Source organism: Eimeria necatrix, genomic scaffold, assembly GCF_000499385.1.
Source record: "Eimeria necatrix Houghton genomic scaffold, Enh_scaff46, whole genome shotgun sequence".
NCBI lineage: Eukaryota > Apicomplexa > Conoidasida > Eucoccidiorida > Eimeriidae > Eimeria > Eimeria necatrix.
The window spans coordinates 87,436-107,342 of NW_013654345.1; the positions used below are offsets into that span (position 1 = coordinate 87,436).

At 49.0% G+C, this 19,907-nt stretch overlaps 3 protein-coding genes across 3 annotated transcripts; 1 reads left to right on the plus strand and 2 right to left on the minus strand.

Moving 5' to 3' along the window:
- Nucleotides 1-2,211: 2,211 nt before the first annotated feature.
- ENH_00056550 (DNA photolyase, putative) lies at nucleotides 2,212-4,783 on the plus strand (the record flags this gene model as incomplete). The annotated part of the gene is made up of 4 exons (XM_013581628.1): nucleotides 2,212-2,487; nucleotides 2,674-2,945; nucleotides 3,201-3,321; nucleotides 3,836-4,783. The coding sequence occupies 4 exons, from the start codon at nucleotides 2,212-2,214 to the stop codon at nucleotides 4,781-4,783; spliced, it is 1,617 nt and encodes a 538-aa protein (XP_013437082.1).
- A 443-nt stretch (nucleotides 4,784-5,226) lies between these two features.
- Nucleotides 5,227-6,542, minus strand: ENH_00056560 (mitosis protein, putative; the record flags this gene model as incomplete). The annotated part of the gene is made up of 5 exons (XM_013581629.1): nucleotides 5,227-5,392; nucleotides 5,548-5,624; nucleotides 5,964-6,065; nucleotides 6,191-6,226; nucleotides 6,501-6,542. The coding sequence occupies 5 exons, from the start codon at nucleotides 6,540-6,542 to the stop codon at nucleotides 5,227-5,229; spliced, it is 423 nt and encodes a 140-aa protein (XP_013437083.1).
- Nucleotides 6,543-14,189: 7,647 nt separating this feature from the next.
- On the minus strand, nucleotides 14,190-15,476 carry ENH_00056570 (mu1 adaptin, putative; the record flags this gene model as incomplete). The annotated part of the gene is made up of 1 exon (XM_013581630.1): nucleotides 14,190-15,476. One exon carries the CDS (start codon nucleotides 15,474-15,476, stop codon nucleotides 14,190-14,192), a length of 1,287 nt encoding a protein of 428 aa, XP_013437084.1.
- Nucleotides 15,477-19,907: the final 4,431 nt, after the last annotated feature.

The following is a 19,907-nucleotide window of genomic DNA, read 5'->3' on the forward strand; positions in this document are numbered from 1 at the left end:
CAGCTTCTGAAACAGATCGAAAAGTAGCAGCGAAGAGTAACATGACTTCTGCAATAGTTTACCAGGACAGGAGAAATCCGAAAACCTAGTCCTGCTGACTGGGGCCTGCAGCAAAAAAAAGAGGCTAGTAGCTCATCGATCCTGGCAATTGCAGTTTCGGGGCCCTCTGCCGAAGCTGAGGCGCGATCTACCATAACCCAACGCAGGCCATAGCTGTGATCGGATCTGCTGCACAGCGCCATCGAAAATGGGGGCTTAAGCTGTTCGGCTTCCAGAAAAGGCGGAACAATGGGCAAACGGAAAATACTAGACAGACTTTTGGCCATCGTCCCACCGTTTACACGGTCAGTCGGCTTCACCGAGCAGTTGGTTCACTATGTACTGTTTCCTGCGCCAAGACATTAAGACTGCTAAAGGTAAATTCGGCGTCAGCCTCAATATTGGCCTTGAGAAATTTCTGCAGTGTAGATCTCAACGAGCTCATTATGAGGAACTGTTCAGTCCCAATCACTGCTGCGTACCCCGTTGCAGGGGTCGCAGACACGTACAGCTGAGTAATACTGATCTATATTTTCTCTTGCACTGCCCAGATGTGAAAGTAAAAAGAGGCCGACGAGGCAGGACGCCACAACACTAGCTATGTTGAATATTTGCAAACGGAAGTTTGGCTACCAGGCTACCGAAAATGCACGTAAAGGCAGATCTTAGCTACATCCATTGAGATTAGCACTAAAATTGCGTGCATTCAAAAGGCTTCCTTGGGCTGTAGAAAGCAGTGCTTCCTGCGTTGGTTCACAAGCTACAAGCCCACTAACTCGGCACCTTCAGTTCGAAAAGTAAGTAATGACGTTGCGTAACAGATCAGCCTTATGCACTGAATGTTTTTGAATCGAGTGTTGAGCTATATTTTGCTTTGTGACACCCGCATCCTTGGATTCTTTGGTGGCTCACTCGCTTTGACTGTGCCTCAATCCGCCCAGGTAACACGAAGGCACGAGCGTTCCGCCAAATGTTCCCAATGCATCACAAGGAATACTAGGTGCCTTTTTGGGGTTTACGCATAAACAGTGACATGAGCTACAAAGCTTTGATTTTGTATATCTTGAACTCGTTGTCCCTCTCGACGTCGGTATTAAGGGGTTCCTTTGGAATGGAATGCTGCAGTCGCCTGCTGCGTCACTTCCAAATGCGTTCGCTCTACTCGGAACTGTGTAGCTACGCTGAATACTTGCAGACGGAAGCTTGGCTACCAGGCCACCGAATATTACAAGTAAGGGCAGATCCCAATTACATCCATTGACACCAGCATAGCCCAACTTCACCCAATGAATCTGCAGGATCACAACGCTGCGCCTGTTGGCGCCTGGAAGAGCTTGGCCACTGGTGAAGTCAAATGTACCAGAACAACTGCAATTGATTTTTTATAATAAACTGCATTTGCAGTTTTTCGGGCTGCTTAATGCGACCTTTGTGCTGTGCAGTGGCTTCCGACTGAGTTAATGCGTCACAGTCATTATGAGGTTGCTGCGCTACGCAAGCAAATAAGGCAGTTCCCCAATTCAGAAAAGGCTAGATCCCGTGGCTAAAAAAACAAACTTCCAGCGCTATTCGTTGGGACTGCCATCTTCGCCAGAGTAGGGGAGCTAGGGAGAGCCGTAAACTCCAATGAAGGTAGATGGCTTGTGCAGTTGATCTGGACGGGCCAACGAAGCAACGTGTATTCCTTAAGCAAGCGAGAAAATAATGTACATACATGCTGAAGGATCGCTCAAGGGTTTGTTTGGCACTGAAGAAATTGTATCGTTTCGAGTTTTTGACAGTGAAGAACTGCAGGTTCTGTTGTTTTGGTCGTTAACGCAAGGCGAATTCATGCACTCTTGTGATGTTGAAGAGCTTGCTCGAAAAATTGAGAGATAGCAGGCTCTCATAATACGAAAATTGTACGCAGATCGCTTGAATGTAATGTCAATTTTTGCCATCATACTGCCTTCAGCAAACGCTGTGGCGACAGTGGCAGGTGACCATCGTGACCGTCGGACTTCAGCGTCGGCGTACGTTGGAGTTCACCGAAAGCCTACTATCAGAGCTCATTAGGCGTTCATTCATTGAGATAGTTTCAATGTATGTCAATATATTTGGCTTGTTCCAAAGCGACTTGTCACCCTGACACACCTGTCCTGAAGGGCAGAGCCTCACACCAACATTCGGAAAATGCCTGGACGCAACAAAGATGAGAAGCTGTGCAGTAGCAGCACAAAGAGAAGAGGAGTAGAATCAACAAACTTTCAGAGGTGCAAAAAATGCCATTTCACCCAACCTTCTCTCGATGCAACCAACAGGTCTTGGTTGCAGGACACTGCAGGCAGCAGAAGGGCTCGTTGCCTCACTCCAAGTTTGCGCAATCCTAACACTGAAGGAAACTCCGTCATATGCCTACTTCAAAGGGACCTTAGACTTCAAGATAACTGGGCTCTGTTATTTGCTCAGGTTAGCCCTCCGCCGTTCGTCGCGTTCCTTTGACTGCATGCTTAAATTCCCTTCTTAATTACACCAGAGTAGGACCGAGTCGATCATGCAGATCGTTTATTTGTCCTCAGCTTTCAGGAAGCCCCAATTAAAGCAAAACATGGCCGAGTCAATCACAAGTCGTTTATTTGTGTCTTCCGCTTTCAGGATGTCGCAATTACCTTAGGGACACCTTTACATGTTCTTCACCTGGTCGTACCTGGGCACACCTTCCAGTGGACAAGTCGTCACGTTGATTTCCATCTGAAAGGTTTAGAGGAGTTTGCTGCGGGGTTGGCGGCTCACAACATTTCCTTCCACTGCCATCCCGTCGTCCAGACAGACGCTGTTGCTGGCCTAAGAGAGGCTGGGGAGCAGCTCAAAAAGATAGTGGCGCAGTTGAAACCCCGCCTGGCAGTTTGTGACCTTATGCCACTGAGGTGCGCAACATACATAGGATCCTAGCAGGCATGCAGCTGTCCGTGACACATTACTGAAGTAACGCCCGATCTGTTCCGTGGTTGTAGATGCAATATGCAAGCTTTGCAAGCCACCGCTGGTGCTGTTGCTGTGTAGCGGTCGCTTTTGCTGTTTCGCATTCATTTTGCAATATGCGGCCGCCTCTCGGTGTTGCTGTGTTGCGGTCGTTTTTGCTGGCCCGCATTTGGTTTGCACTATGCGACCGCCGCCTGCAGACTCCCCACCGAGCTGGTGAACCAGGCAACGGAAATCTGCCAGCACGAAGGCCGATGCCCCCTGTACCAAATAGATGCGCATAACGTTGTACCTGTTTGGTTGGCCTCCGAAAAGCAGGAAGTGAGAAGGATGACGAGAAGTGCTAACAATAAATGGACAGTTATTTTGAACCTTCTAAAACTAGTCAGAAATGTTAGGAAAGTGAATGAACGCAAATTTCCCTCGGCTTGCCCCCCCTAGTAGGAAGCATGAATAGCTCCAGTCTCCGCGCGTTGTGGACTCAATACAGCCGGTGCCGTTTGGTTGAGGCCTGTTCTATCTGTGTTCTGCGCCTCTGCTGTACAGTTAGTTTCATGCAGAATGCATCGTGCGCACAGCGCCATGCTTACACAAAACGTGACAAGTCCCACTATGACTAAACGTCCGATGAAAGTGTGCTGTTTCCCTCCCAGATTGCACTGCATGTCCTTACGTCGTATCTTAGCGTCACTTGGAATCCTGTGAAAAGTGTCGTATTCCCAGCAGGCTACACCACAAATATTATCGCCGCACTCCAGCATACTACGCTGCAGCAGAATCTACTTCTTACAAGCCGTTATGATGCAGCAACCTGCGTCTTGCTGAGCGCCTTCAGTACTCTGCCCGCACCTTTCGGCCACGCGTCATGCGTCTCTTGAGCGAGTTTGACTGCGAATTCCCGCCCATCAAACCTCACCCCATCAGGTACGGGCGGCCAACAGGTTTAAGCTTCAGCGCTTCGGATATACTCGAACAGCTGAAGGCCGATAATCGCGTGCAGCTTCCTCACTGCTGGAGGCCCGGTGCGGCTGCGGGCCTGGAAGCAATGAAAGTGTTCTGCACAGTGCCCAAACTTCTGGCGTACACTTCGCGAAACAACCCCGTATTGGACTCGCAGAGCGGGCTCTCTCCATGGCTGCATTTTGGACAGATCAGCGCTCAGCGCTGTCTTGCAAGTGTCAAGGATATGGGACCTGCGACGAAGATTGGGGCCACTGCAGCTGCGGCGAGGGCATCTTTTATTGAAGAGCTTGTGGTCCGAAGAGAGCTCGCCGAGAACTTCACATTCTATAACAGCAAGTACAACCAGATAACAGGGGCCCCCATATGGGCGCAGGAGACGCTTGCAGCTCACAAAAATGACAAGCGAGAGCATCTATATTCCCTTTCGCAGCTTGAAGGCTCCAAGACACATGATGAACTCTGGAACGCGGCGCAGTCACAGCTGGTCCACACGGCGAAGATGCACGGTTTCCTTCGGATGTACTGGGCAAAGAAAATCCTGGAGTGGACGCCGTCAGCTGACATCGCTCTCAATACCGCATTGCTACTGAACGACAAATTTTCACTAGACGGAACCGACCCCAATGGAGTTGTGGGATGTATGTGGAGCGTTGCAGGGGTGCACGACCAGGGTTGGGCTGAACGGCCAATCTTTGGCAAAATCCGATACATGAACTTGGCCGGTTGCATGCGAAAATTTTCCGTTGATGCGTTTGTCAGATGTGTACGGGAGATCGTAAGTAGACACGCAAAGAAGGGAACCAAGAACTGCAACACTTAAGGCTGCTTCCAGCCAGACTACAACAGACGTCCGGTAGTGTCAACAATTCTTATAAATACAGAACTAATCCTAGTGGACGTCATCATAGGCAGCTTTTCCTTCCTTGGCGGAAACTATCCAATACATGGCCAGTTGAATTCTTCTGCTCCTTGCCTCTTTTGTATGCATTCTGCCCAAATGGAGTGACGGCAGGTGCAGCGCCTAATCGCAAAAATTGTCTTGTGTCGCTGTGGAATCACCTTGAATTTAAAATGTGCAATGCGACGGTTTGACAAGCGTCATCAAGGCTCGGCTGGAATGCCCACTGTGGATGTCCAGGCAGCACCATCCTTCTTAGTAGCGGTACTTCGTTGAATAATCTTTGGGCGAAATGACCAGACCGCGGCCTTCAAATATGACACAGAGACATGTTTACACCGCTGTACAGGAAATGACTGCACACGCTAGTCCTCCTGCCTCTTCGCTACAGCCATCTCGCGCTCCCGCTTACCTTTCCGTGCTCCTCTGTAGATGCATTCAATGATGTCTATAAGCTCCTGCTTGTTGTTCATTGCCCAGTTAATCTTGTTATTGTTTCCCGTTCCCAGGTCGATCATCATATGCTTGTTTCTGCAATACGGGCAGCGCGCTAATCTCCGCGTTTGTTAGAGTTATTGCCGGTTTACCGCCGGTTTACCGTTAAGTGACGCAAAACTCTCTTTGTTCTCCAATACACAATCATACGGAAACACTCTTAAAGGCGTCAGAAAAAGCCAAGGACGCACCGGTAGAAGAACATGACAGTAACTGGGTCATACAGTTCGTACATGGTGGTGAAGTCTGGTACTTCTGTCGTGTCCACCTGAGACATTGCAGCAAAGATGGCAAACTCTGCAGTTGCAGTTGCAACTACAGGACAGCGACACCGCAGTATGATCATGTTAATAGGACTCCGCCGACGTGGCACAGCTCCTAAGATGAAGTCTCAAGCACAGTACGATCTCAAAGGTCCCCGCGGCCGTGGCATGCCTCCGAATATTACATCCAGAGCACCAAGTAGATGAAATCACTGGCCTGATGCAAATCTTAAATTCTATTTCTCAGCTGTTTAGGAATGGCTATGGGACGCTTCGAGTCGCACTGTGCGGTATTTGTGAGTACGCTTTTACAAATCTGCCTCAACCGAGAGTCTGGTCTTTACCACGTAGATAACGCAGAAATTTTTGACGTCTTCAGCCACCTTAAAGAGAAGCTCGTCCATCTTCATGCATTCGGGGTCGAAGTCATGGCCAAAGCGAATGCACTGCGCCACAGACCACTTAGCCAAGCTGATTCAACAAGTAGGAGAGGGCGCTGCATGCCGACGTGCGGCGATAGGGCACACAAACACTTAAACAGAAGTACAAATTACTTATTCCTTAGACTCACTACAAGGCGTTCTTCTTCCGTCAAGATAGCCTGATCCTGTGCACATGTCACCAGCAAGCAGTACACAAAGGTAATTACGAAGTACACAGGGCGGACCAGCGCTTGGCTGTTTGAAGAGCGATCGGACTGAAAGCTAAGAGAAAGTGAAGCTTGTCTGTAGAGACTGCTTCACAGTCCCTTGAACAGCATTAGTAAACAAGCACCGCGCAACCGGTTACAAACAGGAAGTGCATGATATTTGGAAACCAAAACATGTTGTTCATGATGAGCTAAAAGTGCTCTTGAAGCGAAAAACTGCTCAAAAACTGACCACCTGCCACCCCGAGTGGAGATGCTGCAGCATGTACGACATCGTCAGACTGGCACTGTCAGACCCCCAATCTGCTATTGCTTGCCGCAGCACGGCGCCTCAACCGCAACAAACGGCTTCCTCGGTGCCCTAAGGTTTGCGAAAATCACAAAACAGAAATAGGTTGAGCACGTATTCGCTTCTATCGCTGCACGTGGAGGACGACGGGTTCGATTGCACAACTTGTCAATCGAGCATTTCAGTGGATGTAGCGCGGATGCAGTAAGGAGAGGCAGCCGTATACGCAACGAAATAACCACAACACTGTAAAGCTCTCCAATTACATCACAACTCGATTTATTATTTCTTTTGTGCATTTAGTTCGTCTCTCTCTTCTTGCCAGCCCCATCGCGCGTTGGGGCCCTGTGACCTTCATGCTGCTCAGCCTAACTGTCCTAACGACGGAGACGCTTGATTGTGTCCGCGTGCATGAAAATAATCAACTAACTAAGTTTTCTGATGAGCGCTCCTGTCATATTCGAGCTGTACCATTCATTCTTGTAGGCTGTTCTGCGCCGCTGCACAACAAACACTGTTGGTTCCTTCACGCTGCCCGCAATTTTTTGTACGGCAGGCAAAAGCAATGCAAAAACATTAATCTGCCTACACAGATATCAACCCTATAGAAGCTTCGTGCAAATGAAGCTAACCACTAAGATTTAACTGTTGTCTGCCTTGCCACACATTCGGTATGTGCGGACGCCACGGTAGAGCTGGTTGGTGGCGGCACCAGTGCTTGAGAATCTGTCGTTGTCCATTACTGCTACTATGCTGATTCTATGTGATTTAAGAGAAACACAAGATCCGTAGTCCTCTATCTTACCCGCATTATAATAGCCCGAGAAATTAACACCAAAATTTTACGGCACGTCAGGCGGACGTTGAATGTTTTCCCTGTGCGGCCAATTGGCTCCGGAACGCTATGTTTGCAGAGTTACGGCACCTTCCTCGTAACTAATTGACATATTTGTACAGTTAAGAAATCTATGGAGGCGCTCAACTGGAGTAGCCAGTTGCGTTCGAAGTTAACCTTGCTGCCGCTCATTCAGTCTGCTTGCACTGTGGTGTAATAGACAGTTTTAGAGCAAAGATTCGAAAGCAAGCAATCATCAAGATCATGTATACATAATACAGGTCGCTAAACAAGCATCATACAACTATATAATCCTGGAAGATTCATACAGGAGATGTCCCAATGCCGTCGCCGTAGTTGAACACAATCGCCGTGGAGGGCTGCAGAGGGGCTGGCTTGAAATGAATATATTACATACAGCCCCATTACACATATCACGGAGCCAACGTTTAATTCGTGCACGGAATACTACTTTTTTCATGTGATTAACGGAGCGGGGAGACGCTCACCGCTGTTTCAGCGAAACGAAAGCAGCCATGCCAAAAGCATTAGTTCTTTTCATAAAGAGCTTAGTGGAATCTGCGATTTGTGAAGCATTGTAAACAGCAAGTATACGCTCGAGGGACTGAGCTGCTGGGATGTGCTGAGGAGTCCATACTTGTAAGAGCCACGAATGGCTCTGCCAGGGCTTCAGACTCAGGAATCATCAGCAGTCCAAAACAATATCATCTAATGACATGGGACGAAAAATATTATTAATAGAGAAATATCTAAAAATAGGGAATTTTCAAACAATTGCATATCCCCGTTCAATTCAAGCCCAATCTAATAAAGCCTTTTCTAAACACCAACCACGTTTAGCTCTAAAATTATATAATCCGCATGTTTCCTTTCCGGAAAACTGTCGGGCCTGTCCTTCGATCTGTCACGCTTCGGGCCACGCTTTGAGGGACTGCCCTACTGGCCATCAGCACGAACTGCGCAGTCCAAGTAACCAATGCTATTAAATGCAAGTTAACGCAAAAGAAGTTGGGGTGTATTCGTTGAAGCTTCGAACTATGAATCGCGTAATCAAGGAAGATCACTTGTCCACCCAGCATGTGTGCATAGAACGACGCATTTACAGTGGCTTCACTTCCGTGATAACAAGAAAAAGAACATGGAAGTCATGAGGTATTGAAAAGGACCCGTGATCCCTCTCATGCCAACTCGTCTAACTTTGTGTTTATACTGCGTTATGGTACGCGGAATAGGAACTTTATGTTGACTTTTGCGAGTCACTTCTCATTGAAACTCTTGTTTCACGTTTATCAAGTAGGATTTGTGTGCACCATGCAGCATTCCACGGAGCATTTTTCAAAGATGCCTGCATTAGTAAGTAGGGTGCACACAGCGAAATTTATCATTGACATAAGCTGCCACTGGTTGACCACTATCCGAGAACTGCGCTATTCAGCATTGTCAATTTTCTCGAACGACATCGGAGTGGGCACTTTCAGCGGGGTTTTGACCAGAACAATTAACCGTGCAGCCAACAGTCTCACGCTGCATTTATAGCTTTCCGCCCTTGGCAACGTGAAGAACGTCTTCCTTGCCCATCTCGCCTTAGGCTGAGGTTATTGGATGACTAACCACTCCCAACACAGACCATCTCACAGTAGATCTACACAGAGAGAAAGGCGCATATAGAGGACTCGCGGTAGCCCATCGTAAATTGACAGTTTGCTGCGTAATCGGCGCCACACTATTAGGTGAGCAAATGTGTGCGCCTTCCCTTGGCACAATGAGCTATTCCCAAGGCATCAACTTCTCTCTGCGCGGTCTATTGGGAACTAAGGCTTCCTTGGGCCCCATCAGTGGGCCTAGCAGCATGTATCCATTCTTGCCACAGTGGGCACTTAGTTCCCGGTTTCCAAGGTGGATTTATTATGGCATTAGCGTTGAGTTGAGTCAACTCCCTTGGATAGAGTTCTATTTGTCACGGAACTCTACACTTTTCACGAATTGAAACATCATATTTGCCCTGATATTTTTGCATTTTCTTGGAGAACTGCATACCGTTAGCTCTGCTCTTGCGGAGGAAATCTTTTCTACCACATCCTTTATGCACCGTTAGGCTTCCTTCGCAGTAAGGTTAAAGGTAGCTTCCGGTTTAAAGGTACTTCATTCGACTAGCACGTCTCAGTTGATGGTTATGTCAGGCAAGGACTTTCTGTTTCCTGCCAGCCACTGCGGGCCGTTCTCCTATCCTTCCGTGCGCAAGTCCCACTTTGCACAGCTAGAACTCAGCAACGGTTGGCCCCGGAACAGAAGAAAGGGAGTTCTGGCAACAAAGTGTCCGCATGTGCTATACACGATCACTGTATTGACTGTCAGGCCATTTTCTACGTGGCCTAGCCTCAAAGCGCTGCCAGCTACCGTGAAATGTGGAGACTTTTTGAACTTCCATGGTGCTACTTGCAGCCATCGAACTTCGCCTGGTGATGTGAGTAAGTGAGTGGCTCCGGAATTCAGCAGTGCCACAACCATGTGCGCTGACTTCCATTACACCTCGGTTGTTACTTGCTGAGAGTGGCACGGCCCGTACTGGATGTCCTTTAAGAGACGCAACGTTGTTGCGTCTGCTTCTTTTCACACAGCTGTAGGTGCACTGCCTCTGTCTTGGAAAAGGCCAGCAAGTCTGACCTCTCCCTCAGTAACTGCGGGCTTTTCAACAGCATGACTCAAAGCCTCCTTCGCGGTCCCTATCAACCCCTATTTACAACCTCAAAGAGCTACTGGGTCTTCTGTGACGGAATGCTGAGTTTCTGCAAAGCATTGTTCAACCAATAGACAAATTCGCTTGTTTCTGGCATATTCAGGTCTGTGGGACTGACTGGTTCCTGCTCAGCCTTTTGTGCGTGCTTGTCGGGTTGCCTGGATTGCACAGTAGCCGGGATTGCCACCTTTTTCGAAAGTTTTGGCGAACGCTGCGCCGATGTCAGATACTGACGCACACAAATGCAATGCTGGAATGAACAAACGCTTAGGATTAGTATTTAGCAAGTGCCAGCATACGTGGCAACGCTGGATATGCTTTTAGTCGCGGTCCCTAGTCTGGCTTTTCCCAAGCTACCGATGTTTATTTCCAACCCACGGCTGCTATGGCGTGCCGGTAATGTATTACTTAAACCATGTCCTGGCAGATACCCGACTGAAGAAGTTTGAACGCATTATCTCTACTGTTGGAGCTTTTCTACTGATGCCTGGGAGCCCGCTCTGCAGCTAATTAGAGCAGAGCCGCTTCTGCTCAAACGCTCAGGAAGCCATTTTACGTGGTTGCCAACAAAAACAACGAACGCCATAGCCTGGCGCTCCCAATTTAACTACACCCCATATTGCTCTCTGCCCACCCGCAGACTTACAGCCTTGGCAACTTAATATCCACGACGTCCATCTTTCAGGAAGTATAAGATTGATGTCTATAGCCTTCGGCTGTCCCAGAGTCTGCATTGTAATCAACTGCAAGCAGTCTTTTATGATCCTAGTGGCATTGCACAGCGCCCTTTCAAGACAAAGGATTATCTGGCTGCAAGTTTGAAGCGGAGCATGGCCTTCCGACTCTAATCGTCATTTTCAAAAGCCGTTTAAAGCTTCTTGTCAGCTGTGGCAAACGCATGCGCGGCTGCTGCTGTTTTCTTTACTGGGGTGCTTCTACTGTAAGACCTTAGGTCCGGCAAGGCGAGCTTTTTCCCACGCAGTTGTTCCAATTTACCTCTTCCAGTTCATATATAGTTCTCACGGTTTCCTCCAAAACTTTCGGGCCTGAAGAAATTGCCTATTCAACTTCTTTCTTCCAAATCTCGAACGTCAAGGGATTAGGGGCGCAAAGGCCTTTTAAATTTGTCGTGGAGGCAATCCAAAGCTGTATTCAGACCCCACTAGACCATATGCTATGCCTAGAGAAGAGTACCAATGTAGCAACCCTCAAAACACTTCGTGCTCTCGCACAGAGATTCCAGCTTTCCTGTGCAACTCCCAGCACCTTCCGGAGCTACTGCTGCACAGCCACAAGCAAGCCAGCAACCTGCGAAAACAGGCCTCTCTCTCTGGCATCTATTGCAGAGCCTCCTCGATCTGCTGAACATCCATTTCTGTGCAGTGTTTCCTTGAAAAGGCGCTTCTACCCTGTTGGTGTTGGGCTTTGGTTCAGATTATAGCTCTAACACAACAGACATCACCGAAGAGCCGGGCCTTGGCGTAATGGGCATATTATGGTAGGTTATATTCTCGCTTTGTCCAGTGTGCTTCCTGACACTGCTGCACTATTTGACTGTCACTTACTGGCCCAGAGGCTGACGCTACTGTGGCAGTAGGAGTGGCTAGGACGGCTGTTATATAAGTGCAGCACTCCGTTGCGATTGCGGCAGAAATCCGCAGAGTCCATTCCACTATCTTCGTGTCCTATGAAGGAGCTTTCTGCATAATATCTCCAGAACTTTTGCGCCAAACGGTCGGTCGGGACTTACCTTCTTCAGTATGAAGTCACCCGACCTTCCTTGAACCACAAACCACAAATCATCAATGCTGCAGTGTCGAGCCCTACACATTTATGTTATCTTGGGATTGGGCCGACAGCTTGTATGTGCCAGGCCCACGTGATGAGGCCGCACAGCTTGCTTGTGCCTTCTGCCAAGTGCAGTATAGGCAGAGGGATTCGGCATACGAAGAAGCCCGTACCTACTTCTGGTATGTAATCCCCTTACCGAAATGGCAGCTGTCGAATGCTGCGAAGACTGGCAAGTGACGTGTTTTTCTTACCACGCACATTCGAGTTTGAGGGCGGCGTGTGCTGTCGCTAGGGCAACCACGCTTGGGAACTTGTTCAGGCCATTAAATATTTGCTCGGCAATATAGTAGACCGTGCCGGGATTTTAACCAAAAGCCACACCCTGTCTGCCTTGTGAGGGCCAACTGTAGAAAACTGCTGCTTTCGCCAGTGCAGAGTAATCTTAGGCCCTGGCGGCATCTGTCTTACATCATTTGATGACGTGGCTGGCCGTGCCACAAAGGGACAAGTGTTTCGCCGTGCTCTTGATAATCACTGTGTGCTTGTACTTATCGAGCGTTGTTCACGCTTAGCTCGACCTGGATAGGAAGTTCGCCGTCGCGATGCTTGCCCAGAAGGACTGCTGGGCAACGGCCGCGACCCGTGCCCAAAAATGAGCTCCCGTTGCGCTACATAGTGGGTGCGTGTTTGGGCTCATGGGTCATGAGACTTTCCATAGGAAGCGTTTTGCCACAGTGGTTGTTTGGCATTTATTTATACTTATCCACTGTCCGCCATGCTCACTCAATTTTCACTGAATCCTTAGGGTGTGTCGACGTGGTGTGCATAACAATAGATTCACAGATATTTACAGCCATTCATGTACACTTGGGGCTTTGACATTCTTGTACTGGCTGAGCTTGGCGCCAAAAGCCTTCAAATGGAGTCATGCAGCTACGTTGCTGTCGCACAACGGTACAATATGGCGATCGGGACACGGGAGATGCACGACGTGGGTACTTCCAGTGCTCAGCTTCAGTTTTTAAATTCTGCATTACGTGTGAGCAGAAGCCAGCCAACACGAGGAAAAACCTTCAATTTGTTTTTGGGCTTCCACTATTTATGCGTGCTGACCAGTGCGTGCAGGCTTTCCCTTAAGCAAGCAAGAATATACCCAAAGTACGCCATGCGAAACTACCAAGCAGGACTCACGAAGTTGCATACTTACTATGCTGCCAGGATGACTTCAGAGTTCAGCAGCTTGCATGCAAGGGCAGGGCAGCACCGAGCGAGTGAGACTTAACACAAAGTGCTCACTGTTCTGCTACGGCTACTTGCCGCCTGCTGTTAAACAGACTTACCAAGACCACTCACAGGGATAACTCCCTGGTAAGAACGTCACTTCTGTGGAGATGCGCCAATGCCACAATGGTGCCTAAGATATTTACAGTAACTTAGCAGTAGTGTTGCACAAAGGAGTTACTCCCTGTTATGCAAGCTTTCAGTTTGGAAGCCGTTACTGATGGCTTCCGGGTTATGTGCATCTTTACAGAGAAAGTGATTCCATAGTTTGCGGATAACAAGCCAACTGTCGGCCATTCCTGTATGCATTTCACATGAATTCCACAGCTCGTCGGGGCGGCTTCTAAGGGCTCGCTAAAGTAGTATGGAGCTCACTCCATTTGCTGAATACGTAGGGGAACATTAACTTACTAGACACTCAGAACACACGCAGCCTAAATGCCTCGCCCAGCCCTAAATCTTGCGCCTTTAGCGTAAGCCTATATGTATTCCTTTGCCTTGCTTGTATGTAAGGAGGAGTGGAATCCAGCAGCATCAGTTGCAACCATGGAGGCACTGGTCAGTAAATTTATGTTTTAAGCGACGACAGCATTTTCTTAAAAGCAAAACCCTGAAAGTACATGCTGTCCAGGCAGCAGGCAATACGACATCTAAGAAGGCGAGTACCACTGCAAAACGATTTCAGTACGCGGACCATCTCCCCAACTCCCCCCACACAGCAAAGCCTACCCAGCGCCTGTAAAGCTCAGCAAAAGCTGCAAGAGTCTGCTGTAGCGTCTCTACAAGGTGAGGGGCAGACGTTAACATCAAGGCAAGCGGCAGCACTGCACACGCAGAGTTGCCCTAGACTCAATAACCCGCGAGCGCATATATTCAAAGAGATGAAGTTCTCAGCAGAATAGACAAGTGGCGTCACACAGCGGAGACGCCGTACCCCATTTACGTGTTGTAGCTCAGTCTGCAATTGTCAAGTCAGGCGGAGCTGGTAATCCCCATTCTGCGTAATGTATCGAACCCAGGGCAAGGCCTGATATCCGCTTTTTTCGATGATCTTGAGGTAGCGGACTGTAATGCCTGAGACGGTGAAGTAGGGTATCTCAAAAACAACCTGAATAGGTCGGCGCATGAAATTACGCCGCGAGTCGTCTTCTACGGAAGGGAGCGCGAACGAAGCCGTCATGCTGTACTCTCTCTGGCCCTGAAAGTGCCGGATGCTCCACACGAGACAGTCCAAGTCCGGTACGTATTTCGCGCTCCCAATGGTGGTCTTGAAATGCCCCGCACCGGCATCTGCCGGAACCGGTATACGAATTTCTACTCCACCAGCGACAGACCGGGGTTTAAATTGGCTTCTTGCGCGGACTAAGTACTCCAGACGGCTTCCTGAAGTTCCCATGTCCACTTGGCAGTCGACCCATATGAGGGGCTTCACCTGGGTGTGCAGCCGGTACGACATGAGCTCACACTCGCCATCAGGGGGAATGAAGGAAATAGTTCTGTCGTTCTCAAAACGTGCTAAACGGACGCATTGATGAAACTTGACATCTTCCATCTCAATTGCGCGGCCTCTGCCCGTCGATTTCCCGCAATTTTCCAGCACCAGCTTGTCATTTAAGCCTAGTTTCAGTTCTGGCATGCCAGAGAGAAAAGACTTCATTTTGAGCGATCCGAGGATTTCGGAACGCAACACGTTTCCATTTGCCGCCACAAGCAGGTCCAGCTTCTCCACAACGTCGAGAAATATTTCATTTTTCTTGTGCACTATGCCCTCGGACCGCCACGACACAGCATTCGTCATGGCAGTGGGCGGCCGGATGGCGGCCGTGGTCAATTGGTGCGCCTGGTTCTTTATGAATTCGCTCAAAACTTTCACCTCAGTGGTTTGGGGGTACCCGTTGTCTACCATCTCGTCAAGCAACTCGTACGTGATGACAAAGTTGTCGCGAAGACTTTCCTCTGCTAGTTCGTGAAAATAGCTCGTCAGCACGGCGCCCAGTTTGTGCAGAAACGCCACTAGCATCATAGCATTCGCATTTTGCCTTGTTAGTGCCAGCAAATAAACATTTTTCAGCTTAACCCAGCAATATGTAACCCCTTCGTCTTCAAACACCGGGGTCACGCACGCCTCGTCCTGTTCAAGGACTTTACTGGCAAACCGATCACTCACAGCAAGCGAGACATCGCCACGGTAGTCTCGCCCAATAATTACCTTGCCTCGTCCGTCCAGAATCAGCACAGCGCTCGCCCCCGCCATCTTCGCTGCACGACCCGGCAGGAAAAAGAACGACAGAGAACTGCAGCAGCGACCGGCCCCCCCTTGCTGCAGCCCTGCACAGTTAGGACCTCTTCGTCTTCTTGAATAAATGTTTTTCGACTCAAAAAGTCCTCATGTGCGGAAAGGTGACGCGACAAACGTTGCCTCATACCTGTCGCCGCCGCCGCAGCAACAGTTTGAAGAGCTATAAGCAGCAGTGAAATGCTGCATCAAATTAGGTAACAGCTGGAGTCACCATGGAGTTTTTTAGAAACGATAACTCACAGTTGGGGATATTGTTTATTATACAACGGCGCTTCAGATCGAGTCGCTTACGCTGCTCACCAACGAGCAACAGCCCCGGTGCTGCTGTCTCCGACTACTAGAAGAATACAGCATGCGCCGTCATTTTTCCTTCAGTGGCAGTCTATTTTTGTATCTAGCAGAAAAGCTTCAGTATTGCAATCTCGTGGAGGTGGCTGATAGCCATGTGATAGCGAACCTCACGTTACCCCTCAGCAGCCTCCGTGCTCTGTCTTGCGAGGTGGGAGGGTCTGTGCACAAGTAGCGCTTTGAAGCAGAAGCTCCTGGTCTTGACTCCCGAAAAGGTGAAACCTCGTCATCAAGAATATAATTGTTTAGTGGGTGGGGTCTGTAGAGCTATGCCGGGTGTGTGGAGCTTTGTCGGGTCTGTGAAGCTAGAACTAAACTGTGCCATCCTGGAGCCATACCCTTCAGTACTGTGGAATTTTGAGAGAATAATTGTCTCGAGTGTAAGCTTCAGAAGATGTGGCACCTTCATGTATTGAATCGAAGTCCTCATTGCAGTGCTAGCCTCAGTATGGCGGCTCCACAAAGCTTCTAACAACAACAGCAGCAGCGCGTGGGAGACTTGAGGAAAATTTGAACATGTTAAACGAGGGACAAAGACGACGACAATTGTAAAGAGCAACCCACTAAAAGGTAGTACAGAGAAAGGCGATTACTGCAACGGTGCAGTATAATACCGACGGACTCCCAGCATTACTTTCCATGGAATACTCACGTGAGAGCATCACGGATGCCTCTCGCGCAGTTATGAGCTTCTCTGGTGCTCAGATGGACGTGCAGAGATCACAACAGAAAATCATTCCCTCGATCACAACAGGGGTTGACTCCCTCGTCTACTGGCAAATACCCGCGTGTCCAGCGAAAGGTACTTACTAGACTGCGTGATGCAGTGGCAGCTGCAGCTAATTTATCCTAGACAGTGCCTGGGAAGATACTGGATACGAAACAAACCTTGGAGAAATCCCAGAAGCAGCCGTCCTTCACTGCCGTTGAGCTTTCTCCTTGTCTGCTACATGTACCCCTAGTGAGAGAGGATGATAACAACCCGTATCTTTTTTAGAGGCCAGACGCAATGTTTCGCTTTTGTGGTGCACTCAAGACATTTATTGACGAGATTGTACTAGTTCCTAAAATCGAACGTTTCCCCGCACTGGCAACAGATTGCAAAGGCCTTCAGCTCTAGGTTTGTGCTCTGTCACGCGGAGATACATCCCATTAATAACGAATACGAAGCTGCAGTTGCAAACTCGTTCTCACTATCGTGGCGTGGCATGACTAGCTTTACTCAAGTATGCTAATAGTCTCAGCACACCGCTTCCGCGTGAAGCAGTACCACACTAGAATTCAGGAAAACAAGAGTCGACGGGCGGCATGCTCAAATGCACTCGTTCAGTGTCGTACCACTGCAATGCCACTCAGCTGTAACGATACCTCGTCTGCGAGCAGCTGGTTGCGTTCCTTGAGAGAGTGGTGCACTTCGAGCTTCCACAGTGTAGCTTGTAGCTCCTCTAAATGAATATCTCCGCAGAACTAATGCTTAGGAAACAGCATCCCTTGGAGTGTCCACGTAGAGTAATCGGGACTCTTCCCGCTGCATTTCTTCAATCACTGCGGGTTGCTAGCCCACATTTAAGTATTCTGCTGCTAAAATCACTGGCTATGGCCGCTTCATCTCGGTTCTTTCTGTGAGCTTCCCTAACGCGCCGTGTAAGCCACCAACGTTCAACTAGCTCCGAATTAACTGCGCTTCTTTCGCGACCACCAGGTCCCCACTGCGGCATGTAACTCATTTAAAATGAGTGAAACCAGCCTCAAGCTCCCAGGTACTGGCGATCAAGCTTACACTACGAAAGATCGGACTTGCAAGCATCCGTGGAAGCATCGGCAGCCGTTCGCTTCTAATGCAACGGCAACTGCACAGGCTGGGCTAGCATGCAGAAGTTCCACAGCGTGAGCAGAAACTGCCAGAGCTGAAGTCAACTCGAAGCAAATTCAAATACTTCTGCACAGAAAAGGTGGCACCACGTCCGCGAATCTGAGATATTCTGGACAGACCGTAGGCGCATCCGGAATAGGGATATGCAGTTGAGTCACAGCGGGGAGAAAAATGCCCCAACCCTTACCATCTTCCCCAGAAAGCGTAGACATTTGCTTTTATACGCGACTTATGTAGTTCCAGTATCTAGTTTTCGTAAGGGTGTTTGGACATCGTGTGAAATTTTCACGCTCAGACATTTCTGGAGAAATCCCTGGAATCATCTGGACTGCTGTTTACATGCATTTCCCCCACTTTTCCAGAAGCAGCAGTGCTTTTCCAGCACTGATGCCTCTGGGTGTAATTCTTGTGCCTCTTGCAAACTTTTTTCTCCATGTGCAGTAGCCTGCCAACTCTCCACAGCTCATCCGTTGCTCTTCACGTCGGCTGCTTCTTGCTCCTTTGAGCTTGGAAACCCCAGCTTTCCCTTGATAGGCGATGAGCCTGACCGTCCCCAGCACGCGTAAAACCAAATGGCATAGGCGAACCCATGAGTTGAGCATTGTGATGCGGGTTTTGGACCCTAGAACGTGACGCCCCAGTGAGGCAGCGGAGAAGACAGCCCGCTACCGCACTGCAGCATCAAACAAACTGCTGCACTGCAGATGAGCGCACCCGCAAAAGCACGATCCATCGAATAGTGTGAAAGGACTTTTCGGAGTTGGCTTGTAGTTGCAATATATTGTGGTTTGCATGCTTCAACCAAGGTGAGCCTTCAAAAGCATGGAACTGGCAAAGTCCAAACAGCAGCAGAGTCTGCGAGCTTGTTGGACTATTTGCAGTGGCTTGTGATTGAAGCACGGCCAGCAAAAGGATTCACGCTGTTCAGGCCAATCGTCATCGCGTCGCTTTACGAAATCGCAATAATCATTGAAAGGCAGCCCACACTGCTAGCCAGGAACAGGGCTAGCGCGAATATGTGGCGTTTTTCTGACCTCGAATCTTGCTCATCTTGCAGGGCAAAGACAGCGTTCACCGACGCTGATTCGTGCAGCAACTCTGCAGCAGCTCTGCTATTCGTGCAAAACTGCTAATAAAACTCCGAGAGTAGTTGATGATCCCAAAGTCATAAGACGCCTGTGCACTCATTTACACTATGGTAACACGAATGTGATCGGCTGTCGCGAAGTCAAGGTTGGCTACTTCTGCAAGTACCATGAATGCAGAATGCTTGCTTTTGACAGAAGGCACACTAAAGCGTCTGCAGGTGCAACGCAACAAGGATAGCGAGTGAGCTAGATGTCCTTCAGACGCACCGGCTGATTATCGCATCCACGTGTGCAAAAGCATGAACTGACTAAAGTCCCACTTGCAGACAGCCAAGAATGGTGAGTGGCTTTACCGCGCCCGCTACATCAAATATCATGCGAGTCCACTCCTACAGACTATCGGGCACGACAAAAGCCAACTACTTGGGGGAAGTTGACTCGACCCCTAAGCGTAAATATTCCTTGGGCAATTCCAATGCAGGAGGGAATGTTTTTACCTCTAGGGGGTCAACTGCCTGGTGGAACGGGGCAAGCTGTTTTGCGGGGACTCTTGCCACTTGATTTTGCTATCTGCAACGAATGCATTACCGCCGAGTCGCTTTTACGCCCCTTGATTGTCAGCACAGCACGCGCCCAATCCAACGAAGTCAATATGATGATGCGAATCCTTATGTCTTCGCTGGCTTTCTGCGGGAGTCTTCGCCTGGGTTGCCTGACGAAGCGTCCTGCACACCTGAGATGGCGCAATAATGTAGGCTGTCTCACTGAGTCACTGGCCTTAGCATCAAGAAATGGACTTTCACAATCGTTAAAGTCATTACACAAACCCTTAGATATGCCTTGCGCTCAGACCTTCTGTTCTACTGCAGAAGTTAGAGAAAGCCATCTGCTTTGGAGGCAGTACGCAATACATAGCAAGAAGAAGGCTCTAGTTTGTTCCTCCTATAGCGAACCAGGCACTTGAAGCTAATATTTCTGTTCCAACTAAGCCAGAAGGACTGCAACATAAAACACTTCGACTGCGACGTGCGGAGAAGCACAGGCTAGGATAACCACCCAGGTATATACTAGTCTTAG